Source organism: Mytilus galloprovincialis, chromosome 4, assembly GCF_965363235.1.
Source record: "Mytilus galloprovincialis chromosome 4, xbMytGall1.hap1.1, whole genome shotgun sequence".
NCBI lineage: Eukaryota > Metazoa > Mollusca > Bivalvia > Mytilida > Mytilidae > Mytilus > Mytilus galloprovincialis.
The window spans coordinates 103,938,319-103,957,788 of NC_134841.1; the positions used below are offsets into that span (position 1 = coordinate 103,938,319).

Consider the following 19,470-nt stretch of genomic DNA (forward strand, 5'->3'; position numbering starts at 1 on the left):
CTACAACGTTTGAACAGGGCGCAGCGCCCGCCCTTTTTTATTGACACCCGTGCCTTTTTTCTGTTGTTCCTCAGGCACCCTGCCATTTTGATCACCGAAAAATAAGCATTTTTCTGCCTTTAAAATACCGGTAAAATCATAATTGTTCCATGAACAGGAAGTTCAGCTACCTGTGCAAGCTGTCAAATTAAGTGACCCATTAAGTGTATGGCTTTACTTGACGGCTTTGGTGTCAAACACATTGTTAATGAACACCAGTTACCTTAGATTTAGGTCATAAATAATTTGTGTGAATTACAAAAAGTTTGACAAAAAATTTGATTACTTACCCTTATTTATCACCTGTTTTAAATATATTACTTAAATTTATGTTTCTTTTCGTAAAAAGATTAAATATAAAACAAATTGAATGCAAATGCACATTAGAATATTAATTTAAATTATTTAAGGAATGACTGTAATATTTTTTCTGTCTATGAAGAAATAACATAAAAAATGTGGTGCACACTGAATAACGCGCGTAGCGAGTTATTTAACAGTGTGCACCACATTTTTTATGTTATTTCGAATAGACAGAAAAAATATTACAGTCATTTCTTATAATTTAATTCTAAATTCCATTTTAAACCGTAGAAAACCATGAAAAAACGTTGATGATGTCACGGTCACATGACTAAATTATGTCTATGGGCTCATAACAAAATAACGTCAGCCAATCAGAAGACGCGTTACATCCAAAATTAAATTATTATCACTTGAATACACTTCAAAAACAAATATTTTGAAAATTATATTTTGCATTTTTACTTCCATTAACTGATCTATCAAGAGCAATGAAGAATTCCCAATGTGTAAACATGATTTTGGACAGACTGCTGGTGTTGACAGCAACAACAAGACAGCTTAATATACAATGTTAGGCAATAGTTCCTGAAGAGGGCATCAGCATGTTGACTATAGATTTATGAACTATAAAAAAAATGAACCAAAATAATAAAATTACACAACTGAAATTTGATTTTTCAATAATGCATAATAAAAATTATGTGCTAATTAATTATGAGGCTTAAATAATTGCTCTCTTTTCAATGATATAAATTTACATGTAAAATTGTCCTTTTTTTCAATGACATTCACGCGTAAAATTGCCCTTTTTTCAATGACATTCACACGTAAAATTGCCCTTTTTCTGACTAGCACCTTGCCCTTTTCAAATCCTGACTCGAACACTGATACATCTCTTCCTCATTTGATATATAGATATTTTATCTGATAATTGTTTACTCATTTATGTCCCATTTCTGCAAGTTTGAGAATCACTTAGTCTTCTTACAAATAAAACATCTATTTCTACAATATGAGATATTTTATTTTTGTGAAAATAATGATATATTCACAGCAGGATATAAAATTCACGCCTCTTTCTGATATTTTCCTAGATCTAATCCATTCAAAAAGAAATTCAACCTTGTAGAGAATCTATTTTTGACCTTTATATATATAAACTTGTGTTATCACATGATTTCAGGAGGCATATTCCAAGATAAAAACAACTGAGGAAGAAATGCTGGAAATGGCATCAGAACTACAACAAATACAGGAAGAATTGACCAATCAGAAGGCAGAGCTGTTACAGCTTTCGTCAGAGAAAGGGGAGCTAGAACAACATCTTGAGGTATGGTTCACTGTTGTCAAATTTTATCAGATATTTAGGAGTTTTGAATAGTAAAAAAAGCAACCTTCAGAAAAAGGTCATTCTCCTGACTATTGAAAACTGACCTTATAAAAGTGATGACCTTTGAATTAGTGTTCAATATGCATAGTTATTACTGGATTAGTAGAACAAGAGAGGGGTTTATGCTTAATATATAAAGAGGATCTTTATCACTAGTTTTTCTGTACTATGCATTCTTAAGTTATATTTTAGCTATGAAATTAAGCTAAAAAAGTGCTTTTTTAAAAAATGTATATGCTGTCATCCCAAGGACATTTTTCAAAAGACGAAGAGTTCCCCTGTTCATCCATCTGTTTACACAATGAGTCACACACTCTTTAAAGTGTTTTGATAAAATTTCCTAATATTCAAAAAATATTCAAAAAATATTCAAAATCAAATAAGCAAATATTTCATGCATATTAAAGAGGATAATTATAAATAACAGAAAAATGAATAATACACAATTGATTTAAGTTGTCTCATGAAAAAGACCAATTAGTATTCCTTGATATTTGAGAAAAAAAAATTAGTTATGACATTTGATATAACATTAACACATTGTATTTAACCAGGAGATAGCAGAAGAACATGATGCCTTGATACAAGAGAAAGCCCAGTCTGAAGAGGATATTGTAAAACTAGAAAACAAACTACAAGAACTGGTAGAAACATTGGAGATTGAGGCTAGAAAACAGCATGGCAATTTTGGAAACCAGTACGAAAATATACCAGCAGAGTTTAGCCAGGTAAAAACTACAATATACATATGCCTTTATGTGCAGTTGTTTATAATAATCAGATAGGATATCATTAGTAATGAGACAACAATCTTCCAGAGATCAATGAAGTAAAAATTGTTTTTGATTTCAATTAGAGAATTTCACTTATCTCTAGAAGCATTCTGTTTTTGATAACGAACAGCATTTAATGGACACAATTTCTCCAAAAGATTGAAGCATATTTGGTTTTTCCTCAATTCTAAAGAATATTCTCAGGATTAGTTCAAACATTAGATTGGTTAAAATATATTGAATTCCCCGGCAATTTTTATTTGCTAAAAAGATGTCAACAAAATGGTAGCTGATTTAGTTTTTCCTTTAACTTAAAAATACTGTACAGTGATTTATTGTTGTCAATTTCTATGTCATTTAGTATCTGAGATGGACATCTTCTCATATTTTTATTATAACATATTTTTTAGTTATATATATTATATAAGGTTGAAAGTATTCCTGAATTGTTTCTCTTATTATAGATGGCAGAAGAACTGGGAACCCTCCGGTCATTACTGGAATCTAAGGATAAAGAGTTAGAAATATTCCAAACCAAGGCAAGGTATGGATACAAATTGTTTTTAGGTCTAGAAAATATCTTATTACTCATTATTATAAGATACTGTTGACTCATTAATATTCATTGGATGCCAACTTTTGTGGATTTCTTGATTGCAGCGGAATCATGCATGAATTTATATATTCAACAAATTACTAGTTTTATAATAAAAAGGAATGATTGCAGTCTGTGCAAAAAACAGGGACATTAAATATATCCCAGAAAATACTAGTTTTCCTCAATCCATGAAAATCCGTACCCACGAAAATAAATGAATCCACAGTACCAATTAATACTGATTAATGGGATTAGGTGTGTGAAGTTGAACAAAATACACACTTTCCTCAATCCACTTCCACAGTACCAATTAATACTGATTTAATGGGAATAGGTGTGTGAAGTGGAACAAAATACACACTTTCCTCAATCCACAGTACCAATTAATACTGATTTAATGGGAATAGGTGTGTGAAGTGGAACAAAATACACACTTTCCTCAATCCACAGTACCAATTAATACTGTTTTAATGGGAATAGGTGTGTGAAGTGGAACAAAATACACACTTTCCTCAATCCACTTCCAATTAAATACTGATTTAATGGGAATAGGTGTGTGAAGTGGAACAAAATACACACTTTCCTCAATCCACTTCCACAGTACCAATTAATACTGATTTAATGGGAATAGGTGTGTGAAGTGGAACAAAATACACACTTTCCTCAATCCACAGTACCAGTTAATACTGATTTAATGGGAATAGGTGTGTGAAGTGGAACAAAATACACACTTTCCTCAATCCACAGTACCAGTTAATACTGATTTAATGGAAAAAGGTGTGTGAAGTGGAACAAAATACACACTTTCCTCAATCCACAGTACCAATTAATACTGATTTAATGGGAATAGGTGTGTGAAGTGGAACAAAATACACACTTTCCTCAATCCACTTCCACAGTACCAATTAATACTGATTTAATGGGAATAGGTGTGTGAAGTGGAACAAAATACACACTTTCCTCAATCCACTGTACCAATTAATACTGATTTAATGGGAATAGGTGTGTGAAGTGGAACAAAATACACACTTTCATCAATCCACAGTACCAATTAATACTGATTTAATGGGAATAGGTGTGTGAATTGGAACAAAATACACACTTTCCTCAATCGACTGTACCAATTAATACTGATTTAATGGGAATAGGTGTGTGAAGTGGAACAAAATACACACTTTCCTCAATCCACAGTACCAATTAATACTGATTTAATGGGAATAGGTGTGTGAAGTGGAACAAAATACACACTTTCCTCAATCCACAGTACCAATTAATACTGATTTAATGGGAATAGGTGTGTGAAGTGGAACAAAATACACACTTTCCTCAATCCACAGTACCAATTAATACTGATTTAATGGAAAAAGGTGTGTGAAGTGGAACAAAATACACACTTTCCTCAATCCACTTCCACAGTACCAATTAATACTGATTTAATGGGAATAGGTGTGTGAAGTGGAACAAAATACACACTTTCCTCAATCCACAGTACCAATTAATACTGATTTAATGGGAATAGGTGTGTGAAGTGGAACAAAATACACACTTTCCTCAATCCACAGTACCAGTTAATACTGATTAATGGGATTAGGTGTGTGAAGTTGAACAAAATACACACTTTCCTCAATCCACTGTACCAATTAATACTGATTTAATGGGAATAGGTGTGTGAAGTGGAACAAAATACACACTTTCCTCACTCCACCTACTAAAAATAAAAATCTATGGATAACTAGTTTAATTGTTCATGTTATTCAAGATTTAAAAATCATAGCTGGCTCATCATTTGTAGGAGAAACATGTCTGCCTTAAAGACTCAAAATCTGAAGATTGATTATTCCAAATGCAATTCATATGTGATGTTGTTTACAATGTGTAGAAGAAATATAAACTGACATTCATATTCATGGCAAGTAATGTAACAGAATGCCTTAAATTTTGTGTAATGTTCTATTTCAGATTTTGATGCTTTCTATCAAAAGCACACTTGCAAATAATTAAATCTTGATTAGAACCAATACCTGTTAAAACATCATCTTTACGTAATTTTTCTTAGTCGTCAACAAATGGACCTAGAGTTTTTACAGAGAAGAATAGAACTACTGCACAGTGATAACCAAAGTAATAGAGAAGACATTGCCCGTATGACTAACCAACTCATTCTTAAGGTAAACATTGCTCGTATGACTAACCAACTCATTCTTAAGGTAAACATTGCTCGTATGACTAACCGACTCATTCTTAAGGTATGTTGTAGAACTACTACACAGTGATAACCAAAGTAATAGAGAAGACATTGCTCGTATGACTAACTAACTCATTCTTAAGGTAAACATTGCTCGTATGACTAACCAACTCATTCTTAAGGTACGTTGTAGAACTACTACACAGTGATAACCAAAGTAATAGAGAAGACATTGCTCGTATGACTAACCAACTCATTCTTAAGGTAAACATTGCTCGTATGACTAATCAACTCATTCTTAAGGTACGTTGTAGAACTACTACACAGTGATAACCAAAGTAATAGAGAAGACATTGCTCGTATGACTAACCAACTCATTCTTAAGGTAAACATTGCTCGTATGACTAACCAACTCATTCTTAAGGTAAACATTGCTCGTATGACTAATCAACTCATTCTTAAGGTACGTTGTAGAACTACTACACAGTGATAACCAAAGTAATAGAGAAGACATTGCTCGTATGACTAACCAACTCATTCTTAAGGTAAACATTGCTCGTATGACTAACCAACTCATTCTTAAGGTAAACATTGCTCGTATGACTAATCAACTCATTCTTAAGGTACGTTGTAGAACTACTACACAGTGATAACCAAAGTAATAGAGAAGACATTGCTCGTATGACTAACCAACTCATTCTTAAGGTAAACATTGCTCGTATGACTAACCAACTCATTCTTAAGGTAAACATTGCTCGTATGACTAATCAACTCATTCTTAAGGTACGTTGTAGAACTACTACACAGTGATAACCAAAGTAATAGAGAAGACATTGCTCGTATGACTAACCAACTCATTCTTAAGGTAAACATTGCTCGTATGACTAACCAACTCATTCTTAAGGTACGTTGTAGAACTACTACACAGTGATAACCAAAGTAATAGAGAAGACATTGCTCGTATGACTAACCAACTCATTCTTAAGGTAAACATTGCTCGTATGACTAACCAACTCATTCTTAAGGTAAACATTGCTTGTATGACTAATCAATTCATTCTTAAGGTAACATATATAATTTAGACATCACTTATATTTTAAAAATCAAATGAGAAGGGATATATTAGATATGTTTTATTATTTAAATATTTCAGATAAAAGAAGGAGTTGAATCAAGACAGTTGAACGAGTATCTGTCAGGGGAAAGAGTAAAGCAACAGAATGAGTTGGCACAATTAGAGCAGAATTTAGAAAGAACAGCACAGTTACAAGTAGTCAAGCAAACAGAGGTAATTAATTGTTGGATGGAAATGTTAAAATCTGCCTTTTAAAATTCTTACTGTAAATTCAGAAATTATTGCTAGCTGTATATTAATGTCAATGATACAGGCTTTTAGTGATAATCATAACATCACACATTCTAATATCAGATAATCATAACATCACACATTCTAATATCAGATAATCATAACATCACACATTCTAATATCAGATAATCATAACATCACACATTCTAATATCAGATACATATACCTATAAATGCAGATTTTCCTGAAATCGTAATAATTTATCATTTTTGTCTATTCTTCAAAAATTGCAATTATAAGTGCACAAAATAATCTATGTATACAGTAAGGGACAATGTCAGTGAAATTTTTAATGCAGATTTTCCAGAAATGGCAATAATTTATCCCACATATATTTGTCTATTCCTAAAAATTATTAAATGACAATAATTAATGTCAGTGAAATTTTCCTCTTCTAATATTGTTGGTAGAACTTGTTGCCAGTAATTATATCATAGAAAAGTTTTCCTAGTTGTAAAAAAAGATTGGAATTCCAATAACTGCTCCGATTAATCATGCTATCACTCTGATTGTACCACATTTATGATTCTTTTAAATTTCACTTTTATTATAATAGATTGAAAAAAGTGAGTTCAGTAAGAAGGATGCGACAATTTCTGTTCTTGAGAAGAGTTCAGAGCAGGTGAGGAAGGCATTACAAGATAATGAGTATGAGAACGTACAACTACGGTACAGAATAGAGACTCTGACTAACGACCAGAGGAAACTGTCTACTATCAACTCATCCCTGGAAACTAAACTAGAAATGGAGAAGAAAATGGTAAAATAATTACGTTTCTCTCAATACTGCATCTTAAGAAATTAGAAATCATGGGAGTAAATCATACAAACTACAAAATTGAAATTCCATTTATCCTGTTGACATTTTTTTAGTTAAGATACAATACATAAGTTGTAAATGGGATAGGGAAACTCCTTTTCTTTTCTTTTTTTGTTCTTATTGATAATGACTAGGTAGTTTAAAATATATATGTATTTTAGTTTCTGGCCATAAGACCTTATGTATTTTTACAAAGAAAGTAAGCCTGTGACCCTCAGTGGCAACACAATGAATTTTCCTAAACATATTTGAAATTATGAAAAGTGTATTGTGTAACGTAATATTTTCAGTATGATGAGAGCCACCAGGAAGTGACATCATTGAACCACAAACTGGATCTGCTCCAGCGTGAGCACGACCATGTGTTAAATAATCTTAATACGGAAAAACAGCTCAAAGAAAAGTTAAACGTAATGGCTTAATATAGATGTGCACATGTTGTTTGTTGCAGTGATAGATGTTTTGTTTGCACTAATGTTAAATTAGTTCACTAATATGTTTATTGCATGTGTTTCACTAATTATTGTGTTTGTTTTAATGTTGGTGTGAGTTTGTTTGATAGTTATAGCTGCACTGTAGTATTTGTACTTAGCACATAAAACCTGCACTTGTCTACTAATGTATAAGATAAGTAATTAGTCTTACTTATGTGGAAAATAACATTTTGTGAATCTATTTATAGTTTTCATAAGTTACAATGGAATGTTAATGACTAAATAGTATATTTATTTATAAAATTTATTGTGAAGAGAGCAATAACTGCCACATTCATATCCACTGAATTGACTCAAACTCTCAAATTTGATTTATAACATACTAAAACATATAGAATTGTTTCAATTGGTCCAAACGAAACAATAGTCAATGCATGAAATTGTTCAAGGTATACACAAAGTTTGGCATGGGATGCTATCTTATTACCATATGAGCTATTGAACATGGAAAATGATAGTGCGAGTGTGGTAATCAATCATGGTTATTTGTGTAGTAATGGTATATATGTGATCAATTATTGCTGAAATATAGATATAAATTTAGATATAAATTTTGATTTATATCTTTACAGAATGACTGCCAGATCTACTCATCAGAGAATAAGAATCTAAGACAGGAATTACGGGATATACAGTCAGAATTAGATGCCTGTCAGAAACAGCTGACTTCCAGTCAAGAATCACTGAAGGATGCCAAACAAGACAAAGGAGTCATGTACCATGGTAAAGTTAAATCAATTCTCTTTATTACAATTTAGTTGCTTTCAAAGAATTCCATTGTAGGTGACAAACTCCCTCTTATTTTCAGAATCATAGATAATCTATAATTCTTCATGTATTTTTAAGATAAAAACTTTCTTCAAGGTTCAGAAACTGTACGCATTTAGTCCGTACTAGCCCATTAAAGGCAATTTTATTTGGCGATTTTTTTGATTTGCTTGAATTAATTAAATTAGTAAAGATTCAAGTTGTACAAAATAGTGAAGATTTATATTTGGATTTTTTTTCTACTCTTCAATGCAATATGCATGTTCATTATTTCAGAATACGAGAACATGATAAAAAGAATGAGTGAAAAAGACCAGAAGATTATTGAACTGCAGACCAAGTTAGATATAACCGTGGCCGACATGGAGAAAGAGCTTCATCTACAGAGGCATACACACGAGTTAGAGAAAACATCAACAGAGAGGGAATTAGATATCACAAAGTAAGTACTACATCTACAGAAACATACACATGAGTTAGAGAAAACATCAACAGAGAGGGAATTAGATATCACAAAGTAAGTACTACATCTACAGAAACATACACACGCGTTAGAGAAAACAAAAGTAGGAATAAGAGTTGTCTATCAATAATTGTATTATTTAGGATATAAATTTCAAAGCAATCCGTTGTAGTCCAAGTTCAATCACTGGTCAAGAAACATAGACTAAAATTGAGAATGGAAAATTGGGAATGGTGTCAAAGAGCTAACAACCCGACCAAAGAGCGGCAAACAGCCTAAGTCCACCAATGGGTCTTCAATACAGCAAGAAAGTCCTGCACCTGGAGGGGTTCTTCAGCTGATCCCTAAACAAAAATGTGTACAAGTTCACTGTTTGTATGTGGAATAATGCCACATGGATTGTATGGTTGTGGAATAAAGCCACATGAATTGGATTGTATGGTAGTGGAATAATGCTATATGAATATTTATTGTATAGTAACAATATATTTCATACAGATCGTAAACCAAAGTCAGCATGTAATAATATAGGGTTATTGCATGAATATTGGGGAATATTGTCCCGAGAAGAATTTTATATTGCACGAGCTTGCGAGTGCAATATATGTTCTACGAGGGACAATATCCCCCAATATTCATGCAATAACCCTTTTATTGTATAGCAATATAATATATAAAAGTAAAAATTGGTTTAAACTAAAATTTTGTCGTTGATGACGTCATGAATTTTGAAGATTTATTGCACTAGTGCAATATTAGAATTTATTGCACACTAACTTTTGGTTACTTTCTGAGGGAAATATTATATTGCTATGCAATAATAGAGGGTTATTGCATGAATATTAGGGAATATTGTCCTGAGTAGAATTTTATATTGCACGAGCTTGCAAGTGCAATATATGTTCTACGAGGGACAATATTCCCCAATATTCATGCAATAACCCTTTTATTGTATAGCAATATAATATTTGAAAGTAAAAATTGGTTTAAACTAAGATTTTGTGGTTGATGATGTCATGAATTTTGAAGATTTATTGCACGCTAACTTTTGGTTACTTTCTGTGGGAAATATTATATTGCTATGCAATAATAAACAATTACCGTCTTTTGATGAGATAAATATGCGGTTTTATTGACTTTTGAAAAAATGATATTCACTGAGGCCGACAAACAAAAGACAGTAATTGTTTTATTCCATAGTCCGAGAGAAGAATGACAAACATATACCAATTTTTTTTTTACATGAAACATTTTACCATAACGTTGCATGTAAAAGCGCGTAACGTTTAGCGCGGTGAATAACACTTTCTCAGGTGAATATGCTTTTTTTTATTCAAAATCCAATTCATATAGAAAAACCTACTAAAATAATACCAATATGAAATAATATATCCTATTGCACTAGTGCAAATAAAGCTTTGAAATAAAGATGTCATCAGTGACACAAATATGTTACGAGCAGTGTTCCAAGGTTTGGTATACAATAGGAGTGTTATTACATGAATAGTGGTAGGTATTATTCATTGCCTTCTAATGCAATAACCCTATTTTTAGCTCACCTGACCTGAAAGGTCAAGTGAGCTTTTCTCATCACTTGGCGTCTGTCGTCCGTCGTCCTGCGTCCGTCGTCCGTCGTCCGTAAATTTTTACAAAAATCTTCTCCTCTGAAACTACTTGGCCAAATTCTACCAAACTTGGCCACAATCATCCTTGGGGTATCTAGTTTAAAAAATGTGTGGCGTGACCCGTCAAACCTACCAAGATGGCCGCCATGACAGGGGTAAAATTGTTGATCAGGTCAAGATCTATCTGCCCTGAAATTTTCAGACGAATCGGATAACTTGTTGTTGGGTTGCTGCCTGTGAAATGGTTATTTTAAGGAAATTTTGCAGTTTTTGGTTATTATCTTGAATACTATTATAGATAGAGATAAACTGTAAACAGCAATAATGTTCAGCAAAGTAAGACCTACAAATAAGTCAACATGACCAAAATGGTCAGTCAACCCCTTAAGGAGTTTTTGCCCTTTATAGTAAATTTTAAACAACTTTTCGTCATTTTTTGTTACTTTTCTAAAAATCTTCTTCTCTGAAACTACTTTGCCAAATTTAACCAAACTTGGCCACAATTATCATTGTGGTTTACAGTTTATAAAATGTGTCCGATGACCCAGCCTACCAAACAAAATGGCTGACATGGCTAAAATTAGAACATAGTGGTAAAATGCAGTTTTTGCTTTATATCTTTGAAACTAAGACATTTAGGGCAAATCTTTCAAGATTTTAATGTCCATCAGAATAAGATATATCCCCTCACAAATTTTCAATTGAATCGGACAACCTGTTGTCGGGTTGCTGCCCTAAAATTGGTGATTTTAAGGAAATTTTGCAGTTTTTGGTTATTATCTTGAATACTATTATAGATAGAGATAAACTGTAAACAGCAATAATGTTCAGCAAAGTAAGATCTACAAATAAGTCAGCACGATCAAAATTGTTAGAGGACCCCTTAAGGAGTTATTTCCCTTTATAGTCAATATTGAACAACTTTTCGTCATTTTTGTAACTTGTATAAAAATCATTTCTAAAACTACTTGGCCAAATTTAACCAAACTTGGCCACAATCATAATACTAGGGTATCTTTTTTAAAAAAAAAAGGTGTCTAATGACCCCGCCTACCAACGAAGATGGCCAACATCTGTAAACACATTAACAGGTGAGCGACACAGGCTCTTGAGAGCCTCTAGTTCTATAATCCTTTCCATATAATCTCAGGTGCAGTAAAAAGAAGAATAACACTTTGTTGAATAATTTTACTACTCAAACAATTTTCATTGGACAGAGTTTTTGCTTAAGATTTGCTTATACAATACAATGTAATGTTTCCTATAGGGAACAAGTTACAACATTGAGTTCTGAAATGAAGAACAAAGAATCAGAGTTATCTACCTTTGGAAGATCTCTACAAGAATTAGAAGAAGCCACCAGGTAGGGTAATCATGTAGATCAGGATAATATGTTTTGTTTAAATATAAAAAGACTTGATGCAATACTTTCAATTTATTACTGATTATTATTAGACTCAAAGTCAACTGAAAGTGTAATGTCATGTTATAGACAACCGGGCAAAGCAGAAAGTATATATTATGAACTTTCTGAATATTGATATGAAATTTTTAACTTAAACCATGCATTTTAAGGCTGGAAATTTTAATTACTGATTTCTTGTTATGTCTTCTAAATTTTGACTGTTAAAGTGAATACTGTTAATTGAGAAACTAGTGTCTGCTTTTATAATGCCCAAAAAAAGGGAGATAATTATTGCAATTCCTGTAAATACTGAATACAAATAATTTTATAAATATTCAAAAACCCAGTTTATATATTTACAATACTTATTTTAAAAGTCCCTACTATGGCAATAATAAAATCAATGCAAATATTAACAGTGTATATAATGATGCTTTTCTATGTAGGAAAAAGAAAGAGCTTGAAACTGAACATGAGAGATCACAAATGGCCGTTCATGATATGAAGATTTTACTGGACAGTCATAAGAAGGAGATACAACAACTTCAGGAATCATTGTCTCGACATCAGGTATATCTACAACATTATTGAACAACAATCACATTTATTTCTTGTCTGAAATATATATACAGAATGTAATCAAGTCTATCCAATAAATTTTGTGACATGATACGGATAAAATTAGATGTTACATTTGATACAAATGAGTAGGACAAGGAAGGTCTAAATTTAATCCTCAAAATAAGACTTGAGTAAGATAATATCGAAATACTATTGTCTTTAGAAAAACATTGACCATACGCCTTGACCAGCCTAAATTTGTTATGAACAGATGTATATTGGTGAGGTATACACGATAAAGAAACTAATGACCGATTTTCCCTCTGAATCGTGAAATGATTTCTGACATTAATTACTGGTGTTGGATCACATGACTGATTTTCCCTCTGAATCGTGAAATGATTTCTGACATTAATTACTGGTGTTGGATCACATGACTGATTTTCCCTCTGAATCGTGAAATGATTTCTGACATTAATTACTGGTGTTGGATCACATAAATTATGTTGTTCTCTTATATAGGTTGCATTTCTGTAAATATTGACAATGCAATTTCCCATAGGAACTCCTTTTACGGCTAAAACTGTACCACTTTTACTATGATGTTTTGAAAAAAATCTTATCCTAGAATTGAAAGTTCATATGCACCACAATTTTTTTCAAAGGTCAAAATATAGGGCTGTGCGGCATATTTTCAATGTTTATATGCCCTGAACTTCTCAGAGTTTAAACTTACACTAATTTTCTTAACTACCCCTACCTCGAATGAAAGGTTACCACAGATTTCAATGTAAACAATATGCACGTGTTTATTTACTGGTAACATTCCCAAGTTCTGTCTCTGTGATATGGAACACAGAGAGCATAACTGGGAACCAGTATGTAAACAAAATTAATTTTCTATGAATATTCTCTTACTCCCCAAAAGAGGCGTGTTTTGAGAAACAGCTGTATTTACAAAGTGCAACCTATACAGACATTTATTCAAATAGAAAACTCTCTAAAATCAGTTTTTCTCACATTAATACTCATTTATCAGAATTAAAGTCTTAAAGAAATCACTGTGTATACTCTAAGTTTTTCTTTACTATACATTTTATACTCCCTCCCCTGTTTCAATTTTTTAAAGAATTTGAAAACAAGACTTTAATTATTGACAGCTTACTCTATTTGCATATTTTCTGATAAAAAATGCCTAGAACCTGTTAAAAACTTTTGATAACATATTGAAAGCATATCAGAATATCAGAAATGTAATGTTTAGCAATCAATCATTACAACATTCAAGATTATATAAAGTATCCAATCCAACCTCTATCTCCAGTCCACATCTTACTGTATGCCTATTTGTCAATTAAAGAACACATTTTCTGCCTCAAATGGTCAATTTAGAATTCTTGTCACAACAGTATCATCTGTTACCATATATCTGACACAATTTAGCTACTATATATAATAGAAGTGTTCAAACAAAGCCATATTTGCAATAGTTGTATGTATGCAGATACCAGTCTGAGATATAAATTCACTTAAAATGTTGTATAGATGACTGCTAACATCTGATTTTTGCATAACTTCCAAGCATAGTTATTGTTTTCTATATCAAGAACTTTAAAATCATAAAGTCATAGCATTTACAAGTTAAATTATTTGTTTTATGACCCAGGGGGTAGGCAATTTTCAATGTCTTTTGCCCCTGGGGCCTCAAATTTCCTAAATCATTCTGCTGCTTCTAGCAATTTGGAATATTTAGTACATATTCAGGATAGAACACACTATTGTAAGTTTTCTTGAGATATTTTTGTTTTTCTAGCTTGTATTTATTATGCCGTGGTGACAAAAATGCAGATTTAGGTGTTGCGGCTTACTTTTGGGTTATCGAAAGGACACAAATACCCCATAAATAATATTCAGGAAGGCTCTATGAGTTTCAAGACTGCGAAGAGTAAATATAAACACTTCTTAACAATTTAACTTACAAATATGCAAATATTATGATTTAATTTGGTATCCAGGACTTTAAGTAAACTATGCATACTGTAAACTGTGAATTTATGCTGAGTCATCATATTTAAGGCCCAGGATTCTATCAATCTTCATTATATATTTATAAAACTTCTTATTTGAGTTAATTTCTTTAAAATCTGTGAAATAAAGCAAATTTGGTTTAATTCTGAATGGTCCCCTTTTTCACCCTATATAAGCCTATCTCCCTAGCCTCCAAAATAGAAGAACTGTTTAAATTTAGGTATATATAGTATTTCAATGTTATTATAAAAGAACAATGTTTCCAATTTTCATGCCTCTTCTCTTAGGAAAATGTGTCTAGAACACAGCTAGAGAAGGCTGGTGTAGAAGATAAGCTATACAGACTGGAGGAATCATCTACAGTACAGATACAGGAACTGAAGAAAACTATAGCTGACATAAAAAGTGCTAATGAGGGGGAAACATTCTACCTGAAAGATAATCTCTCACAGGTAAACTATTGCTGACATGAAAAGTGCTAATGAGGGGGGAAAATTCTACCTGAAAGATAATCTCTCACAGGTAAACTATTGCTGACATGAAGAGTGCTAATGAGGGGGGAAAATTCTACCTGAAAGATAATCTCTCACAGGTAAACTATTGCTGACATGAAGAGTGCTAATGAGGGGGGAGGGGGGGGGGAATTCTACCTGAAAGATAATCTCTCACAGGTAAACTATTGCTGACATGAAAAGTGCTAATGAGGGGGAAAATTCTACCTGAAAGATAATCTCTCACAGGTAAACTATTGCTGACATGAAGAGTTCTAATGAGGGGGGGAAATTCTACCTGAAAGATAATCTCTCACAGGTAAACTATTGCTGACATGAAGAGTGCTAATGAGGGGGGAAAATTCTACCTGAAAGATAATCTCTCACAGGTAAACTATTGCTGACATGAAAAGTGCTAATGAGGGGGGGGGGGGAATTCTACCTGAAAGATAATCTCTCACAGGTAAACTATTGCTGACATGAAGAGTGCTAATGAGGGGGGAAAATTCTACCTGAAAGATAATCTCTTACAGGTAAACTATTGCTGACATGAAGAGTGCTAATAAGGGAGAGAAATTCTACCTGAAAGATAATCTCTCACAGGTAAACTATTGCTGACATGAAAAGTGCTAATGAGGGGGAAATTCTACCTGAAAGATAATCTCTCACAGGTAAACTATTGCTGACATGAAGAGTGCTAATGAGGGGGGGAAATTCTACCTGAAAGATAATCTCTCACAGGTAAACTATTGCTGACATGAAAAGTGCTAATGAGGGGGGAAAATTCTACCTGAAAGATAATCTCTCACAGGTAAACTATTGCTGACATGAAGAGTGCTAATGAGGGGGGAAAATTCTACCTGAAAGATAATCTTTCACAGGTAATCTATTGCTGACATGAAAAGTGCTAATGAGGGGGAAAATTCTACTTGAAAGATAATCTCTCACAGGTAAACTATTGCTGACATGAAAAGTGCTAATGAGGGGGGAAAATTCTACCTGAAAGATAATCTCTCACAGGTAAACTATTGCTGACATGAAGAGTGCTAATGAGGGGGAAAAATTCTACCTGAAAGATAATCTCTCACAGGTAAACTATTGCTGACATGAAAAGTGCTAATGAGGGGGGAAAATTCTACCTGAAAGATAATCTCTCACAGGTAAACTATTGCTGACATGAAGAGTGCTAATGAGGGGGGAAAATTCTACCTGAAAGATAATCTTTCACAGGTAATCTATTGCTGACATGAAAAGTGCTAATGAGGGGGAAAATTCTACCTGAAAGATAATCTCTCACAGGTAAACTATTGCTGACATGAAAAGTGCTAATGAGGGGGGGAATTCTACCTGAAAGATAATCTCTCACAGGTAAACTATTGCTGACATGAAAAGTTCTAATAAGGGAGAGAAATTCTACCTGAAAGATAATCTCTCACAGGTAATCAGCATAATGCATGTTAAAGGCTTAAATAGGTCAATTATATATTAACATTAGAGGAAATAAATCCTGAATAAAATTCAATTGAAATATTTTCATAATAGTATTTTGCTAAGTAGGATTTTTACAATATTACTATAGATGTGAGATTGAAAGTTTAGAGGAATTAAGATTTGAGTCTTGCACAGTTTGAAAAAATTATCCAAATATATCACATAAAGTAAGTATGAAATATTCACATGTTATAAAAAGATATATGAATTATAAAAAAAGAGTTTCACATTGTTTTTACAGACTCAGTCACAGATCCAGTCATTACAATCCAGTCTTTCCTCAGCGGTCACCTCGAGGGACAAACTTCAGATAGAATGCAGACTGCTTCAGAGAACGGTGGAGGAAACAAGAGAGCAACTTCATGATACATCAACGTCAAGGAAAGTGGCTGAACAGAGAGCTGATACCCTGGAAGGTCAACTACATGACAGCAGAAAAGACAGAGTAATTATGTTTAAATTAAAAATAAAGTAAAAGTTATTCCGTAATATCTTTTTAACTCACCTGGTCCAAATGGCCAAGTGAGCTTTTCTCATCACTTTGCGTCCGTTGTTGTTAACTTTTACAAAAATCGTCTCCTCTGAAACTACTAAGCCAAATTAAACCAAACTTAAGCAAAATTATCATTGGGGTATCTAGTTTAAAAAATGTGTCCGGTGACCCGGCCATCCAACCAAGATGGCCGCCACAGCTAAAAATAGAACATAGGGGTAAAATGCAGTTTTTGGCTGATAATGCAAAGACCAAAGCATTTAGAGCAAATCTGACTGGGGTTTAATTGTTTATCAGGTCAAGATCTATCTGCTCTGAAATTTTCAGATTGATCGGACAACCCTTTGTTAGGTTGCTGCCCCTGAATTGGTAATTTTTAGGAAATTTTGCCGTTTTTTGTTATTATCTTGAATATTATTATAGATAGAGATAAACTGTAAACAGCAATAATATACAGCAAAGTAGGACCTAAAAATAAGTCAACATGACCGAAATGGCCAATTGACCCCCTAAGGAGTTATTGTCCTTTATAGTCAATTTTTAACAATTTTCATAAAATTTGTAAATTTTTACTAACATTTTCCACTGAAACTACTGGGCCAAGTTCATTATAGATAGAGATAATTGTAAGCAGCAAGAATGTTCAGTAAAGTAAGATGTACAAACACATCACCATCACCAAAACACAGTTTTGTCATGAATCCATCTGCGTGCTTTGTTTAATATTCACATAGACCAAGGTGAGCTACACAGGCTCTTTAGAGCCTCTGGTTTAGTACTATAACCACCTAAAATATGAAATTTTCAAAATTCAATGCAAGTTGAAAACATATACTGGTAAAATACATTCATCCATCAAGTTTTTGATTTATGTGCTTTTCAGCCAGTAACTATTTGTTTTCATAGTTACTGTTATATGTCTATTGATTCACATGTTTTAATAGAAATTTTATTTTACTATTCCAGTGTAATGCAATATCTTTCATAAATTTAATTGATATTATTTTGAAAAACAGTCATTCTCCATTAAGTAATAAAGTAGGTCCTTTCAAATATAAGCTTTATTTTTCTGACAATTGATATAGATAAAATACTTTTGAGGCTTAAACCACTTTATTTTGTCTGAACATCATTACTTCTTCTAATATGTTCATTTGGAACAAGATGTTTGGTTTGTCGGTTTTATAAAATTGTATCAACATCTTTTATGCCAGTTCCTGACAGAAGAAAAACTGAATCAAGCATTGTCAACAGTCAGTAAACTTGAGAGGGAACAAAAGTTAGATAAAGAAAAGTTAAAGGCTGCCATAGAAGCTAGTCAGGAGTATGAGGCTACAGCCTATGGTCAGGAATCTAATGCCAGAGCTAAACAAGAAAAGGTGGATGTACTACAGGTATGCAGTAAGGTCCACTGATCGTCATATAGAGTACATGACTGGTCTATTTTGGCATTGAAAATAATTATATGCTATATTGCACCAAATGAGCTACTAAGGATTTATTATTATTCATGGAATACACATTGTAATGTTTAAAAGAGAAGATGTGGAATGAGTGCCAATAAGACAACTCTCCATCGAAGTCACAAGTTATATAAAAAAAGCGAACAGTCAGATCCGTAGGTGAAAATAAGGCCATCAATGTTGAGCCCTTGCTTACACTTAACCCTTTCAACGCTACACAAAAAAATAGAAAAATGGCTGCTGCTGCTGCATTTTTTTGTGTTCATTCATTAGAACAGTATATTCCTTTTCAGACTGCTGTATCTTTTTTATTATAAGAGATACAGAAAAAGTTATTGCATGAAAAATGCTCAGGAGAGTATGAACTGTAATGTTAGGCAGTTATTTAAAATTTTTATCAGGTTACCTGCATTTTCAGGTAATTAACAGGTAAAAGGTGTAATTTATTACATTTGTGTTGAATTTTGAATAAAAACTACTTTTAGTCTTCATCTATTTGTTTTTTTATCTGCCATATAATAAAGAAGACACCAATTGCTCGATTCCGTAGCGTATTGCACCATACACAACGTATTATGTAATCATGGCACAAATCAGTGGCTCCGTCCTCAAAATTTTAAGTCAACCTCCGTTTTCCCCCCTTTTTCTACGTCTCGTAATGATCGATCAAATCATATTTCTCACACGAATTGAATGTAATAAACACATTGA

General features: G+C 32.7%; 1 protein-coding gene across 1 annotated transcript in view; it reads left to right on the plus strand.

Moving 5' to 3' along the window:
• The window catches only part of LOC143073710 (uncharacterized), an 84,137-nt gene that overhangs the window by 55,997 nt on the left and 8,670 nt on the right, over nt 1-19,470 (plus strand). Inside the window, exons 22-35 of the mRNA XM_076249473.1 lie at nt 1,529-1,675; nt 2,290-2,463; nt 2,973-3,052; nt 5,163-5,274; nt 6,445-6,579; nt 7,214-7,417; nt 7,768-7,887; nt 8,544-8,694; nt 9,016-9,181; nt 12,095-12,190; nt 12,679-12,802; nt 15,109-15,273; nt 17,045-17,248; nt 18,511-18,690. Of these exons, the coding sequence (XP_076105588.1) occupies nt 1,529-1,675; nt 2,290-2,463; nt 2,973-3,052; nt 5,163-5,274; nt 6,445-6,579; nt 7,214-7,417; nt 7,768-7,887; nt 8,544-8,694; nt 9,016-9,181; nt 12,095-12,190; nt 12,679-12,802; nt 15,109-15,273; nt 17,045-17,248; nt 18,511-18,690 (2,058 nt within the window). The remainder of the gene's footprint in view (nt 1-1,528; nt 1,676-2,289; nt 2,464-2,972; nt 3,053-5,162; nt 5,275-6,444; nt 6,580-7,213; nt 7,418-7,767; nt 7,888-8,543; nt 8,695-9,015; nt 9,182-12,094; nt 12,191-12,678; nt 12,803-15,108; nt 15,274-17,044; nt 17,249-18,510; nt 18,691-19,470) is intronic.